This window comes from Dryobates pubescens, chromosome 11 (assembly GCF_014839835.1).
Source record: "Dryobates pubescens isolate bDryPub1 chromosome 11, bDryPub1.pri, whole genome shotgun sequence".
In the NCBI taxonomy this organism is placed as follows: Eukaryota; Metazoa; Chordata; class Aves; order Piciformes; family Picidae; genus Dryobates; species Dryobates pubescens.
Genome location: NC_071622.1, coordinates 13,615,366 through 13,631,629, shown reverse-complemented (window position 1 = coordinate 13,631,629; position 16,264 = coordinate 13,615,366). Strand labels below are relative to the sequence as shown.

The window sequence follows — 16,264 nt, the reverse complement described above, 5'->3', positions numbered from 1 at the left end:
TGGTCATTGCTTTTAATCTGGTCATTGTTTGTTGGGCAGTGCTGCCAGGGACTGGGTTGCTGTCACACTGGCATGCCCTGGCATGCAGGGACAGGTTGTAAGCTGAAGCTCCAGCATCCTTCTCTCTCCCAACTGCACCATGTTGAATTCACACACAGCCACAACGGCTGAGAGACCTGGTGCCTTTTAGCCTGGGGGTGGATCAATAGCTAAAGGGGGAAGAGGATAGGGCCAGACACTGGGGCCAGAGGTAGGTGACCCCAAAGAAGGGAGCCCACTGCCCAGAAGCACTTGCTGCTGTGTCTTCACCACCAAGAAAGGTAATATTATCGTAGCAGCTGCTCACTTTGTGCAGCTGGCTGCTACCATGCACGTTTCTTGGCCAATTTTTGCAACCACAGCTCTTCTTCATGCATCTGACAAGGCTTCCAGCTTCTTGCTGGGTACTTTTAGCAGAAACCGTGGTGCATGCACTGCAGACAGTCAGGCTGGATACAGGACAGCCTGGGTGAGGTTGCCAGTAATGCCTCAAGGAAAGAGTTTGTATAAACCCAAGCGGACACTCACTTACATAACTGGGCACCGAGTCTCGCCGACAGAGCCCTGCCAAAACATCCCTTTGCTTTGCTATCATTCTGTGCTCGGTGGGGAAGCTTCAATGCAAAGAGCTCTCCAAAGAGAGAAAAGCCTTGAAACAATAATCTCCCAGAAAAATGATACTCTTTAAGGTTTTAAAACATACCTTCTGTTGGTTGAGGGTAATCAGTAAAGCAAATCAAGCTGTGCTTGGCACATAAAACTTGAGAAAACCTTTGAAAGACAGCAAGACATAGCCTGTGAAAGCTTTTGGACTGAAGTAAGAGATGAAGTAGCAAAGCTGTCATGGTTTCTGCTTCCACAAGTGTCTCACAAATGCTTTAATCATAGATTAATAGAATGGGAAGGGTTGGAAGGGAACTCTGGACATCATCAAGTCCAAGTCCACCCCCCCTGCCAAAGCAGGATCACCTAGGGCAGGTCACACAGGAACACACTGATATGGGTTTTGAGAATCTCCACAGAAGAAGACTCCACAACCTCTCTGGGCAGCCTGCCCCAGGACCTCAGCAGCCTCACAGCAAAGAAGTTTTTCCTCATGTTGAGGTAGAACTTCCTAAGTTCTGGTGTGTGCCTGTTGCCCCTTGTCATATCACAGGACACCATTGGAAAGAAACTGACCATTTCATCTGGATACTCACCCTTCAGAAATTGAAAAGCACAGTAATGTCTGGCCACTTCAGGAACAGCACCAAGACACTGTAGATATAGGTATGCTCTACTACTGCTCTGAACTAAGATACTTCCAAGGGAGGTCTCTTCCTAGCTTTATTCAGTGCCTGGAAGACCATAGGCTCTGCCATGTGTGCTGTTGACTTTAGGTTGGACATGAGGAACAATTTCTTCCCCAAAAGGGTTGTCAAGCCCTGGAAGAAGCTTCCCAGGGCAGTGGTGGAGTCCCCATACCTGGAGGAGCTTCAAACCCATGTAGATGTGTTGCTGAGGGACATGGTTTAGTGGTGACCTGGCAGCGCTGGGTTAACTGATGGACTTTTTGATCATTAAGATCTTTTCCATCCAAAATTATTCTGAGTGTATGACAAAGAGAAATACTTCAGTGGAATGTAAAGGAGGAACAGCCCAGCTGGCTCTAAACTTCTCTAACATCCCCAAGTTTACATTGTAATTCACATGGGACAAACAGCACAGTGGCATTTATTATTATTATTATTCTTTTTCCCCCTCAGAAATAAAGAACCACCACAACCTAAGGAAGCTGGAAAAGGGCCTATATCATCATTTCTCAGTGGGACACACGGCAGGAATCAGAGGCTCCAGACACAATCTGCCCAGCTTAGCTTCTGAAGACCGGGTAAGCAGTTTTTGGTGTATAGAGAAGGAGGCTCAAGTTCTGTTTCTCTTTTCATGCACAGAAATGAATCATAGAATGTTTTGGGGGGTAGGGGACACACCTTAAAGATCATCTAGTTCTGACACCCCTGCCATGGGCAGAGACACCTCCCACTAGACCAGGCTGCTCAAGGCCTCATCTAATCTGTCCTTGAACACCTCCAGGGAGGGGGCATCCACAACTTCCCTGTTCAAGTGTCTCACCATCTTCACTGTAAAGAATCTCTTCCTAATATTCAATCTAAATCTGCCCCTTATCCTACCTTTACAAGCCCTTGTAAAAAGTCCCTCCCCAGCTTTCTTGTAGCCCCATCCAGGTACTGGAAGGTTGCTAGAAGGTCTCCTCAGAGCCTTTTCTCCAGGCTGAACGGCCCAAGCTCTCTCAGCCTGTCTCCATAGGGGAGGTTCTCCAGCCCTCTGATCATCTTTGTGGCCTCCTCTGGACCCACTCCAGCACTTCCATCTCCTTCTTGTGCTGGAGGCACCAGAACTGGACACAGTGCTCCAGGTAGGGTCTCATGAGAGGAGAGAAGGAGGAGGAGAATCACCTTCCTCACCCTGCTGGTAAAATGAAGGAGACAGCTGAGCATCACTCATGCAGCAAACTGAAAAAAATGCAAATATTTCCCAGAAATGGGAGCAAAAGCAGAAGAATTTGCTTTGGGGGTTAATTGTGTGCCACTGAAATCCAAATTCTGCTCCATGCAGCATTTGTTAGAGCAGCTCTCTCGCAGCACACACTCATGCTGGGCCTAAAGTGCTTCCCAGCTTCTGGCAAGGACGATTTCCCTGGTGGTATGTGCCTAGCAAAGCCCAAGGTTTACTTTAAGGAACCAGCAGCAGAGTACACGAAATATCAACAGTAAGGTCACAGGCAGCCCATCAGGAGCCAGCACACAGGTACCCTTTTAAGGCAGCATGGCATCAGACCAAAGTGAAATTACGTTCTTCTTTCATGAAGGGAGAACAACTGAGAAAAAGAATTTTTCTTTGCCTTTCTCCATGACCAAAGCTCACAGACCCCTGTTCCCCCCTTGCTGTACAGGAAAAAAGCACCCATTTTGCTTCTGACCACAGCAGAATATACACACAGCCTCACATATGCCTTGCCCTGTTCCTTTAACATCTCAGGGGACATACCCATAGCTGAACCCCATCCAAGCTCAGTCCATGCAGGATCAGAGCAACAGGTGAGAACAAAAACTGCCAGCAGCAAATCTTCCCGAGTTGGTGCCAGCTACCGAAGGTCCCATGTCAGCTCATGCCTGAGGAGCTAGTTGGATAAAAGATCTGTGGTGATAGACAGCAGTGAGAAATGTTACTAGTAACAGATGAAAAAAACAGCACTACTGTAAGGGACAATATCAGAGAGTTGCTCATGCTAATTGTGTACCTGAGCAGACAGAAAGGAGACACAAGCTTTGGAAGTATCTCACAAGTGTATTTATTAGTCAGGAGCAATCTGTCCCAAAGTGTGACCCATGGCAGGCTTTAAGTGGCATTTCATTACAGCGCAGCTGCACTCACTGAACAGAAGCTCGAGGTACAGAGGGCAGCCTTCAGCACAGCCCTCATCTCCTCTCCTGGGTTTGCCTAGGTTTGAGGACAGCAGTTCAAGAGAAGTCCGTTTGCCTTGATCATTTGAAAAGCTTCTTTCTTTTCTTCCTCCACTGTTTATTGTTGGCCTCTTCGGCGGCGTCAGGAGGATCTGGTAGCACAAAGCCATCAGTCACTTTGTAGTAGACTGTTGTGGAATCTGACTCAACTATGGCCAAAGTAACTGACAGCGGGGTGTCAGGGTCGTCCTGTGGGAGGGATGCCTTCCTCAGGATTTCTCTGATCCTGCAAGAGCAAACAGCTGGTTAGAAAGGAGTCCACCACAACCACCTAAGGATGGCACAGAGGCAGAAGTGCACCACTGCTATTTGTGTTCAGGCTGGCTTTATTTTGCACGTTTGTCTTCACTGAAGAAAAAAGCAAAGAGGTGATGCTGAGGGACATGGTTTAACACCAGACTTGGTGTGAGTGAGATAATGGTTGGACTCAACAATCTTAGAGGTCTTTTCCAGTGAAAATTATTCTGTGATTTCTGTTCCAATAAAGATGCAAATTCATATAATCAAAGCAACAAATCCAAATAACAAAGAATCTTACACAAATAGACTCTCTTCTGTACATCTCTGCCGGGAACAGCTCAGCGCATCTTGGGGTTGGTCAGCCTGGAGAAGAGAAGGCTCCAGGGAAACTTTAGAGCAGCCTTCCAGTATTTGAAGGAGGCCACCAGGATAGCTGGAGAAGGACTTTTTACAAAGGCATGGAGTGACAGGATGACGAGTAATGGCTTCAAATTGGAAGCAGCTCGATTTAGAGATTAGGAAGAAATTCTTCCCCATGAGGGTGGTGAGGTACTGGAACAGGTTGCCCAGAGAAGGTGTGGAGGCTCCAAGCCTGAAAGTGTTCAAAGCCAGGCTGGAAGTGACCTTGAGCAACCTGGTCTAGTTGGAAGTGTCCCTGCCCATGTCATGGGGGTTGGAACTCAATGAACTTTAATGTCCCTTCCAACCCAAATTAGACTATGATTCTATGACTGTAAGCTCTCCTTAGGTGTTCTACTGTGCATGAGCCCTGTCCATCCTTCACCCACCACGACCATAGCACGGCAATCTATAATCTCTAATTTCCATTACCTTAAAATAATAATCCATTTAAGTAACACGTGGTAGTCAATTAGAGAACAAGATAATTCAGACATGCTCCATTTCTAGAGACAAATATTCCAGTCTCTGTGCTACAGTACAGACGGTGGAAGACCCAGGAACCAAAGCCAGGTTTCTCTACCTCCCTGTCTAGACTAGAAGCCACAAGAGTAATCTTCTTCAAGGCAGTCAGCATAAATAACATCCTCCTTAAAAATTCAAGGCAAAGTTATGCAATTTTTCCTATTCAGCTTATTTGAAGAATAACATGCCAGTTGCTTTTCAGTTCAGAGCTGAGGACAACACTGCTTCCTTCACCTAAAGGTTGGGTGTGAGAGAGCTCACCTGGGACTGCCAGGACAAGTTATTCTCCAAGAAGAAGTCAGCCATGCAGAGGGAAAAATCACCCTTCAGATCTCATCCACCAGAAAATATGCATTTCTGAAGCTGGGCCCTGTAGCTGAAAATCAGCCTCTTTCTAAGCACATCAGCTTTCAAACCTTAATCATGATCTTCCTTCCAAACCTCTTTGATCCCTTAATAAAACCCAAATGGAAAGCAGCAGAGAAGAAGCAGCAGCCTGGAAAGCCTTTGCTGTTAAGTCTGTGACCCTCTGAAGTGTCCATCTGTGTTCTGAACTGCTCATAATTCAACTTGCCTAACAACTGCAGTAGTGCCTTCCCTTCTCCTTTCACTGCTGGCCCATTATACAGTGCAAGGAAAGGCAATACAATACACAATCATTCCAGGCAAGACAGATACTAAGGCTGGGAAAAGACATGTTCTGGTCTTCCTACCATCAGCACATTTCATAATGAGAACAAATGAGCAAAGACAGACTGCAGAAGAAGAAAGACACCTGCAAAAGACTCATATTTCAAGCAACGTGACATTAACTTCTCTGCTCCCTGCCACCTTGGCACTGCTTTGTCTGCACATTTTCTGGGCAGGTGCCTTGCTGTAGGAACACTAGGTGCACTTGTGTACTGCATTGAGGAGACTGTAAACCAAAGCCTTCTCTCCAAAGCTGTAGGTAATTCATGGATGGAGATGCTCTGCAATAAGAAAGGAACACTATGAGTGATGCCTCAAAAATGGCAAGGCCTTCCAGTGAATGCACTAATCCAACCTTCCTGCTCCAGCAGGGTCACTCACAGCAGCTTGCCCAGGATCACAATGTCCATGTGGGTTTAGAACCTCTCCAGACAAATAGACTCCATGGCCTCTCTGGGCAGCCTGCTCCAGGGCTCCAGCACCCTCACACCAAAGTTCTTCCTCCTGTTCAGATGGAATGTCCTAGGTTCCAGTTTGTGCTTATTGCTGCTGGGCACCACTGACACAAGTCTGACCCCATCTGTTTGTCCACCACCCTTTATTGATCAGCATCGATCAGGTACCCTCTCAGGCTGCTCTTCTCCAGGGTAAACATCCTCAGGTCTCTCAGCCTTTCCTCCTCACAGAGATGCTCCAGTTCCTTCAAAATCTGTGTAGCCCTACACTGGACTCCCTCCAGTATTTCCCTGTATCCTCTGAACTGGGGAGCCCAAAACTGGAACCATGACTCCAGATATGGCCTCATTAGGCCAGAGTAGAGGGGGAAGGAGAACTTCCCTCAACCTTCTAGTCACACTCTGCTGAATGCACCACAATGTTTTACCATAGTTCTGGCAGGTGACAAGGGCCTGGGGAAAAGGATTCTAGATGTCTTTTCAGACATGCTACACATGCACAGAATAAGGATCCACTTGTCACAACCTGGTATGTCTGGAGGAAGCTCTGAGTAAGTTGCCAGTGGTCAGGCCAGACTGCTGTCAGAGACTCAGGGAGGAAAGAATTATCCATACCTTTTTTGAAGCAGTGGGTATTAATTTATCTCTTTCTCCTAGGAATTTAAAATAGAAATGACAACTAACAGTCAAATAAAAAGGCACAGCTATCCTTGAGAGACACTTTGGGCCCTAAAGAAACCCAGCTTGTGTTGAAGGTGGATAATTCCCTATCTGGAAGCAGACTCTGGCAGTGGTCTGCACTCAGTCAGGGCAGAATCTCCTTCATATTTTCATTACAAGTGTCACCATCTCTCTTCCTGCCCTATTAGGGAGGTGGATGTAACGGAGAGGCCTTAAATCCAGATTTCCCATCACCCAATTTCCTCTTATACTGTCAAGCACAGATATTTGAACCTTTATTTCCCCACATTTAGCACTTAGACTCAGAAGATGCACCGTGATCCCCAAAGTGGTCAGGTCCTGCCAACAGATTAATGAGGTTTTGGGACATCACTGACTTATTTTTAGGGAGGCTAAGTATCAGGCTTTATGTAAAGAACACAAAGACCCACTCAGGATGATCTGCTGTCCACAAAGCCCAACATTTTCCACCATAAAGAATTACAACTGTAAATGCAAGATTCTCCTCTTCCCCCTTTGCTCAACTCAGGCAGCCCCAGAAGAGTTCTCATTCATGCATACCACAACTGGCCAAGGCACAAGGCAGCACATCTGTAGAGTAGTGAGAAACAAAATAAATAAATATTCTTTCAAAAGAATAAGCTTTGGAATTCAGGAAGTCTGATACAGATGCCTGTGCTTCCTCTCCTCCCCTGAAGGCATCACTGTCAGCCTCTGCATCCAGCCTGTCCACGAGAGTTTCTCCACAGCATTTCAGAGAAGGAGTCAGAGAACATCTGGCTTGGGGCTGATTTCACTGGACTTGCTACCTGCCCTGAGCAAAAAGATGAAGTGTTGCAGGGAAGGTTGAGTATTTTTAATCCTTTAATGTATCTGACACTATTTTAAAAAAAAATATAAAAAAATATTTTTAAAATATTAAAAAAAGATTTTTAAACTATAAAAAAGATTTTTAAAAAGAAAGATTTTTTTTAAAAGATAAAGGAAGTGTTCTTGGCCTTCTGAAATTCAAAGGAATCCATGTTTGACCTCCTAACCACAGTAAGAAGCCTTTATTCCAGGTGACACAGCCTTCCCAGCAGCCAATCTCACCCACCAGCTGCATTCCGTGATTAAAATGAAGTCCTAAGCAAGAAGTCCATATCTTGCCACCTCCCCCCAGAGCTAGCTGACTTCAGTCCCTGTGGTAATGGTCCTTACTGAGCAGAACATCTGCTACACCATGCAAGTGATGCCAGTTATAAACAATGGCTTTTGCTGAAGTAAAAATGGGTTTGATGTTTGTGGAAGTGTCAAACATGAGAAGAGAGGGAATCTGTACCATCAGATTTGTTAAAAACAAACAATCCATATAAAAGAGGAAAAATTTCCATCTTCCCCCCATCTTAATTTTTTATTAACAAAAGACTTTTGTACTAGAAGGGCCTTCAACACATCACAAATTTGTACTGTGCTTCCTAATGACCTAAAATAACAATGTCCTTTTTGCTCCAGAGAAAGGAACAGGCATCTGAGCAGTGAACTTCAGGCAACTGTGGCTTGTCCAAAAACTAAAAGAGAACAGAATCAGAAAGGAAAGACAACATGGACAGTAAGCTTTGTGTTGAACAAAAGAGTATTTCAGTGACAAATCCCAGGCAGGCACCTCTGAGAAGCAGCAGAAGCACTGAAAGCTCCGGGTGGTTTTATGGAGGTTGCATAGTGCTCCATTGAGCCGAAATGGAACTCCTGCCTTCCCCACCAGAAAAGCCAAAGGCTTTCAATCTGCCCTTTATACTTGGATGAATAATTCATTGCAGGCTTGGCCAGCCCCAACAGCTCCCTCCCCTCCATCAAGGCAGGGCTGGAGAGGCAACACAAGTTGGTCTCTGTACCGCTACACACAGATCATTACTCTGTGCATCGGAGCACGTCATTGTACCAGACAGGCCCCGTGACAGGAGAACCAAGGCAGAGGAAACCTCCTGCAAAGCACAATACCTTGAATTTAGTCAGCATTACAGAAACAGCACAGCATGGCTCACCATCAGTAACACTGCTCCAGACACTGCTGCCTGCCCTGCAGCTAGATGAACTCAGTGCCTTGAAATACACAGGAAGAAGCATGTGGTGGTGGGAAGGTGTACTTGGACACCATTAGATCATGGGATTTATTTCCAAACTACAGGAACATGGGATGCTGGAAGAAACTCATGTTGTTCAGAGCAACAAACTCGGTGAGGAGTTAGGAGAGCATGTTTTATGAGGCCAGGCTGAGGGAGCTGGCATTGCTTAGCCTGAAGAGGAGAACGCTGAGAGGAGACCTTATTGCTCTCTACAGTGACTTGAAAGGAGGTTGGAGTGAGGCTGGTGTTGGCCTCTTCTCCCAAGTAATTAACAGTAAGACAAGAGGAAATAGCCTCAAGCTGCACCAGGGAGGTTTAGGAAGAATTTCTGCACTGAAAGAGTGGTTGGGCATTGGATCAGGCTGCCCAGTGAGGTGGTGGAGTCCCCATCCCTGGAGGTGTTTAAAAAAGCAAAAGAGTAGATGTGGCACTTTAGGACATGGTACACTGGTCATAAAGATGTTGGGTAGAAGGTTGGACCTGATGATTTCAGAGGACTTTTCCAATCTTAATGATTCTATGATTCTATAATTTTTGTAATGGGGAAAAACAAACAAACAAACAAAAACCTCATCAAACAAACAAAAAAAGGGAAGAAAAAGAGAAGGAAAAAACCCAACAAAAGAACAACAAAAAAACCTCCACATGGCTCACTAATCAGGAAAAGGAATTGAGAGCCCAAGGTATATGAAGGCCTTTTCTCCATGGAAGTTGAAAAAGAAAAGACAAATTGTGGAAAAAAACCAAGAGGAATTAGAATTTAGCTACATTCTACAAGATACACCAGAGTAAACTCAAATGATGCTTAGAGCAGAAGAGCTGAGGAGCAAGAAAAGGAGCATCAAGTTGCACCAGGGGAGGTTTAATTGGATATTGGGAGAAAGTAAGGTCAAAAGGATGGGGCCAGACTCTTTTCAGTGGTGCCCCATGATAGATCAAGGGACAATGGGCACAAACTGGAACACAGTCTTTCTCTACTGGGCAGCTTTCCAGACATTCTTCCCAGGCCTGTAGTGTTGCATGGGGTTGTTGTGCATCTTATCCTCCAGGTCTTTCCTCACAGAAGATTCAGCACTCTTCATTTGAAGAGCATACACTCACAGAGAGCACAAAGCCACTTCTCAAACTGGGTCAGACTACTGTTTGCATCGGTGGTCAACTTGCTCCAGCCCTTGTGATTTTGTGAGCCAGTGAGTTCCTGCACAGCCTTGCACTGTCAGAGCAGGAAGATCAGCTTCCAGAAGTTGTTTGTAGAAGTGGACAGCGAGCTGAGTAAGCAGAACAGCTTTTGCCTTAAGCAGTTAACTGTCATGCAGAAACTGGTCATGATGGAACCCTTATAATAGGCTAAAAAACACTGAGCAGATTATTTTATTGTGTTTTTTTTTCTGTAGGGCACGCATATTTATCATGTGCTTAGGTGTCCTGCTGGTAATTTCCACTGCAACTTGCCTATGTCCGTTTAAGGACACATTCCTCTGTGCATCAGCCGAGCAGGAACCTTCATGAGACACCTGTGAAGGCAGAGCTTGACTGAAGTGGCTTGGAAAGCCACCCCTGCAGCCCCTACCCAGACCTTGCTGCTTAAGGAAGAACATGCTGCCCATAAATGCTGCTTTTGCCATTAGCTCATTTCCAGGCCCAGCAACGAGGACAGAACATTTTAACCTTCCCAACCCCTTTCAATGAATTACTTTCAACATGGAGATGTACTTACACTTCTTCCCCTACCTTTAGCATCGCTTTGAACAAAAAAGAAAAGCAGTCAGGTATGAAAGCTGTCCTGTCTACCTTCAGCTTGGGAAGCCAAGTGAGAAAATGGCATTGAAGATGTCAGAAACATAACAAGCCTCTTGCCATCAACAATCACAACAACACATTCATCACTGTCAAAACAGAGAGGCAGCAGCACTCTGATATTGTTTCCAGCTCCTTCTGTATGATGCCTTTTAATGGCCTCCCTCTACAGTGTTTAACTTTCAGAGGATCATAGAATAGTTTGGGCGGGAACAGACCTTAAAGATCATCTAGTTCCAACCACCCTGCCATGTACAGAAACACCTTCTTCTAGACCAGTCTGCCTTTGAAACCTTCTAGGCTTGGAGCCTCCCTAATACCTCTAGGCAACCTGTTCCAATGCCTCATGGGGAAGCATTTCTTCCTAACATCTAATCTAAATCCAGTTTCTTCCAGTTTGAAGCCCTCAGACCTTGACAGGACCCTTTGGCCTGTCACTTTGAGATTCAGTTACTGTCCACACTCCCTGTTTTTTGCCTGCTGTTCCAGTAAAGCAGCTGTTGATGCTGTCCTTTCTCTCCAAAGACAGACCAAGCCTCTCTGAGCAGTGGTGACCTGCTAATGAAATTCCAAGCACGCACATGCACATCCAGTAACACAAATTCAAGTGTACACGATCTTCCTGACTGACAACATCCACGGCTATCGAGCACATACAGGCTTTTATGGACTCACCTGGCATCAAAGCCCAGTATTCAGCTCCTTTTGGTGACAACATGCTCTATGTAGCTGCTCTGTAGCAAAACCCAGTCACAGACTGTACTTTCAATCAACGTGACACATTCACTCCCTGCTTCACATCCTTCCAGTAATGGATTCCATCCGTGCTGCTGCCAGAAGCAGAGCAAACAGTATCACCACAGTACAAACAAGGTCAGGGGCTCCAAATGAAAAGCTCCAATGAAACAGTGAAAGATAGGACACACACGCAGTGCAATATTGTACTGTCATTTAAAACCAATTAGAACATACTTGCTGGCATTGATTCAATGCTGCGAATCAAACTTTCCAGCCTAGGTGGAAAGCTACTACTTTAAGCAAGCGCAACTCAGCACATGGCTATAACTTCCTAAAGATCCCATATCCTAATTTGCTGCCTTCTTTTCCCACCTAAAATCTAGTTTGAACCATGAATGCACTGTCTCCCTTGCACACACATGCAGAGAAGCTCAAGGACACTCAGCATTTCATCCTGCAAGACCTCTCAGATTTCCTCTGCTGTGGAGACAGAATCATAGAACCATTTTGGGTAGGAAAAGACCTTTAAAATCACTGAGTTCAACCATTCTATAATTCTGCCAAGTCTGGTGCAAAACCGTGTCACTCAGCACTACATCTCTACACCTTTTGAACACCTCCAGGGATGGGGATTCAGCCACATCCCTGGGGAATCTGTTCCAGTGTTTAAGAACCCTTTCAGTGAAGAAATTTTTTCTAACGTCCGACCTAAACCTCCCCTGGTACAACCTGAAGCCATTTCCTCTCATCCTATCACTTGTACTAGGGAGAAGAGAACAACCCCCACTTGGCTCCAACCTCCTTTCAGGTAGTTGTAGAGAGCAAGAAGGTCTCTACAACTCTAGAATCACACAGTCCTTCTGCGCAAGACCAAGCCTCCAAGAGCGACTGACCGCTATCTGCAACTGGGAGGTTTTCTCAGCACAAAGATAGTACTCAAATCCATCAACATCTAGTAATTTTCTTCCCCCTCACAAATATACTCTTATAGAAAAATTAAGATGGAAGACTGTTTGCAACAGACAGCTCTCTCACTTCTAAGACCTGAATTTAAAAAGCCAAAGCCATAGCACAGTTTAAACCATCATTTAACACGTCTCAAACACACGTCTGCTAAACAAAAGTCATTAGTTACCTACTACTGTGGCAGGCTGCTGCCTGCAGAGCAAGAGGAAACAGCAAACACAAGCAAGATCTATAAAGCCAGCTCTGAGCACACGCTCCCAGCAAGAGCAGGAACAAAATAAAGTGAAAAATGTACTTCCAAATGAAATAGTTCAGGTCTTCAGAGGGATCATAGGACAGAATGGCAAATACCAGCAAGAGAAGGTGGCCACTATCAGAGAGTGATTCACACTATGTGTTTGAGGCTGCTCTCTGAAGGGCCAGTTAAAATAGACTCTAAGATGACTGAAGTGGAATTTTTCTAGGCTGCAACTATCTGTCATGCCACAAAGTCAGAGCTGTGCTGCCCTGTACTGAAGAATAACTCAGTTGTGCTTGTGAAAGCAAATCAAAATCACAGCTCAAAAGACAGTTAACACTGAAGTCTGGATAAGAGGAATTTCCAGCTGAAAGTAGCCAAATTATACTTTCAAAACAAAAAATAAACCAAACATACCAGGCTTAGCCATAGAATCAACAATAAAAATGTTTATTCTTAGACAGATCCCAGAGGATTTCTTTCCTTTTAGGTACTTTAAAGCCCAGTGACACCAAAAAAAATATTGCTAGACTTCCCAGACTATAAAAAAGCAGCACAAGAACATTCAAAATGCAAGCAGTGAAGCTCTTGTATTCTAACCTTGCCTTTCAAGCACATACTTTGATACCCTTTGTTATCTCCCAGAGCATATGCAACTTCAGAACAATAGGAAGTGTTTATCAGTAGGAGCCAGCTGCTGTGGGAAGCTGACATCAAAGGCCTGCCACTTTCAGAGAGAGAGAGGCAGAGACTGATGCAGCTCAGAAAATGAAACAAATCTACACTTCGCATGCATGTGTGCAGCACCCGAAGTAACTCCGCTCACAGGCCAAAACATTGCTTTGTTCTGATGCGCCTTTGTTTCCTCCCCATTCCCCTCTTCCCCAAGTCACCACCAGCCTGCTAAATACATCTTTTCTTTATTTTATATTATTGGCAACACGAGGCAAAGACTGACCATATGCTCACCTCTCATGGCTCAAGGATATGTGCACAGGTACCGGCACCATCACTTGGAAACTGTCCTGTTCTTTCTCACGTGCGTGTAAGCACACCAGCTGCAGTTCTGCTAATCCAACGTGCTTCACTTCATGCCAGTTTCTCCCTAGGAAGATGCATTGTTCGTGAGAAGAACATAAACCACAAATTTTAACCATTCAGATATCAGTTTTGGTATTTTAACACTGCAGGTTCTATATTCCCCTCCTTCTTCTCACTGGGCATCTCCCACGAGAGCCAGCTGTCAAGTTCCCCTTCTGAGAAACAGCCCTATTAAAAAAACACATGAGAGTAGTTCTGCTGACTCCAGAACTACACACTGATGATGAGAAGGGATCTGGTTGACAAATCTTCCTTTCAAAAAGGCAAAAATAAGACAAAACCCATCTTTGTCATCTGCAGCATAAAGCTGTCATCCAAATTTGAATTTTATCAGTAGCCTGAACTGTGAAGGAACAGGTGCTAAAAGCATGATTAATGATGAATCACAGTTTTCCCCTTTAGCTACAAGAGATAAGGTTAAAAGTTTTTATTGCAGAACTACAGAAACCTTCTCTTAAAACCTATTAAGCCATTTTCTTCAGAGGTGTTAACAGTAACAGACGTGCTTTCTGGCCTGTAAAATCCCTCCCTTCCCTGTAGTCAAGAACCATCAGCCTTCGAAGAAACTGCAGGATTTGTATTAGGCTGGGGGACAGTCCCTTTTCAATACAGCCAGCTTGGGAGAATCACAGGCAGATGTTTAAATATAACTCTGCTCCACTCCTACAAAACACCAGAAGACTACATTGCATTTGATGTAATTATTGCCACCAGATTTCCAAATCATCTTCTTTCCTCAAGTAATCCTGCCCCTTCCAGAAAACAGCATCCTAATCAGGCTGGCACATATCAGCCATTTGCTATGGCCATCAGCCACAGTGAAACACTATGATTTAGTAATTTGGACATTAGGCTACAAATGAGCACTTTGTCACCAGCATAACTTGTAGCTTCAGCTTTCTAGTACAAGGAAAGGCTGAGAGACCTGAGGCTGTTTAGCCAAGAGAAGAGCAGACTGAGAGGGGATCTGATCAATGCTCAGCAAGAGCTAAAGGGTAGGAGGCAAGAGGATGGGGCCAGACTCTTTTCAGTGGTGCCCAGTCATAGAACAAGGGGCGATGGGCACAATCTAGAACACAGAAGGTTTCACTTAAACGTGAGGGAAAACTTCTTTGGTGTGAGGGTGCTGGAGCCCTGAGGCAGGCTGCCCAGAGAGGTTGTGGAGTCTCTTTGCCTGGAGGGATTCCAAGCCCACCTGGACAGCGTGATCCTGGGCAAGCTGCTGTGGGTGACCCTGCTTTAGCAGTGGGGGTGAACTGGATCATCTCCAGATGTTCCTTCGAACCCTTAGTATCCAGCAATTCTGTGACTCTAAGTACCCTTTTCTTCCCCTGCTTCTTTTGCTTTTTCCCATGCCAATTGTCTTTGCCCTAGAACCACTGAACAAAAGAGGTCCAGGCAGGCACAGGAAAGGAATCTTCAGTGCCAAAACGTCATCTGTTTCTGAGAACCATCACTGCATTAAGTTTCAAGAAACACACCAAGGACTTTTGTAGGAAGGGTCCTTTCAGTGCACAAATTTTAACAAGGGCAAACACGCTTGTTGGGATGTCTACTCCACCACTTCACTGAATTACCTTCTAAGAGGTCCAGATACACCACAAATGCAGCATAGATTTGAGCACTGTCAGATATATCAAGGGACATCATTTCTGTGAACTGAAACCCAAAAATAATGTTAGTGAAGGAAAGTAGAAGTGTACTAAGAATGCAGACTAAAGCCACAATCTGAACAGCTATCTCTGCCACTGAAATCTGAAACCAGGTTTCAAGGACCAACAGGCAACTAAAAAGCAAGATTTGCTTTCTAATGGTATGAGATCTATTTTCCTCCTTCCTGCTATTTCAGCCCTTAAAAAAGCAAGCCAAATAAACAAGTAAGTGAGGAATCTCATCTATTCCTGGAACAGATCTAGCTTTGTGAGAAAGGGCTGTGAATTTTACCTACTTTTGCTGCAGTACATCAACATAAGATGACAGCCAAATCAAATACCTCTATGTCTTCAGTATGCTAAACATTGAGATGGAGTCAAAGTTTAAGACGCTCGCATTTCCCAGCTGTCACATCAGCATTAACAGCTGGACTCGACGATCCTGAAGGTCTTTTCTAACCTAAATGATTCTTAATGGTCTTTTCCAAGATAAAGGATTCCATGATTTCAAGATTTAGAGCCTCATCCCCTACTAAAACTAGCATTCTCCAACATCCCCACCGGCACTACTCGGGAGATGAGCCCCTTCAACACCCTAAATATAACTAAACCTATTAAAATCTCCCCTTCCAGCACCCCTTCTGAGGAGCACAGGGGATGGCGGGGAATGACAGGGCACGACGAGGAGGGCACGGTACCCACTTCCTCGGCCCTCGGACTCGGGGTGCCTGCGATCACCTACGTGTCCCCACGCCCCGGGATGCTCCTCACAGCAATGGCAGGGGAAAACCCCGTTCAGGGGCCAGGGGCAACGGGCACGGGCGGGAAAGCGAGACCGCATCACCCCGAGTGCCTGAGAGCCTCCCGCCGCAGCGGGGCTGGGCCCTCTCCGCAATGACGTGCCGGGGAGCTTGTTCAGACCTACCGTGGGGTGCTTCGCCATCCAATTGCCGCCAGCCCACCACGCCCAGCCCTGCTGTTCCCCTGGCTCCTGCCCGCCCGCGGAGGTACCCCCCTCCATCGGGCCACAACCCCCCTCTGCCGGGCCGGCCGCCGGCTCCATGCGCTCCCCGGTGCAATGCGGCTTCGCTCCGGGCGGCGCCACGCAGCCGAC

General features: G+C 45.7%; 1 protein-coding gene across 1 annotated transcript; it reads right to left on the bottom strand.

Moving 5' to 3' along the window:
- Window positions 1–3,375: 3,375 nt before the first annotated feature.
- On the bottom strand, window positions 3,376–16,264 carry TSEN15 (tRNA splicing endonuclease subunit 15). Its single transcript, XM_054165636.1, has 4 exons — window positions 16,076–16,264; window positions 15,076–15,157; window positions 13,367–13,502; window positions 3,376–3,789 (listed from the first exon to the last, which is right to left on the bottom strand). Exons 1-4 carry the CDS (start codon window positions 16,211–16,213, stop codon window positions 3,585–3,587), a joined length of 561 nt encoding a protein of 186 aa, XP_054021611.1. The 5' UTR covers window positions 16,214–16,264; the 3' UTR covers window positions 3,376–3,584.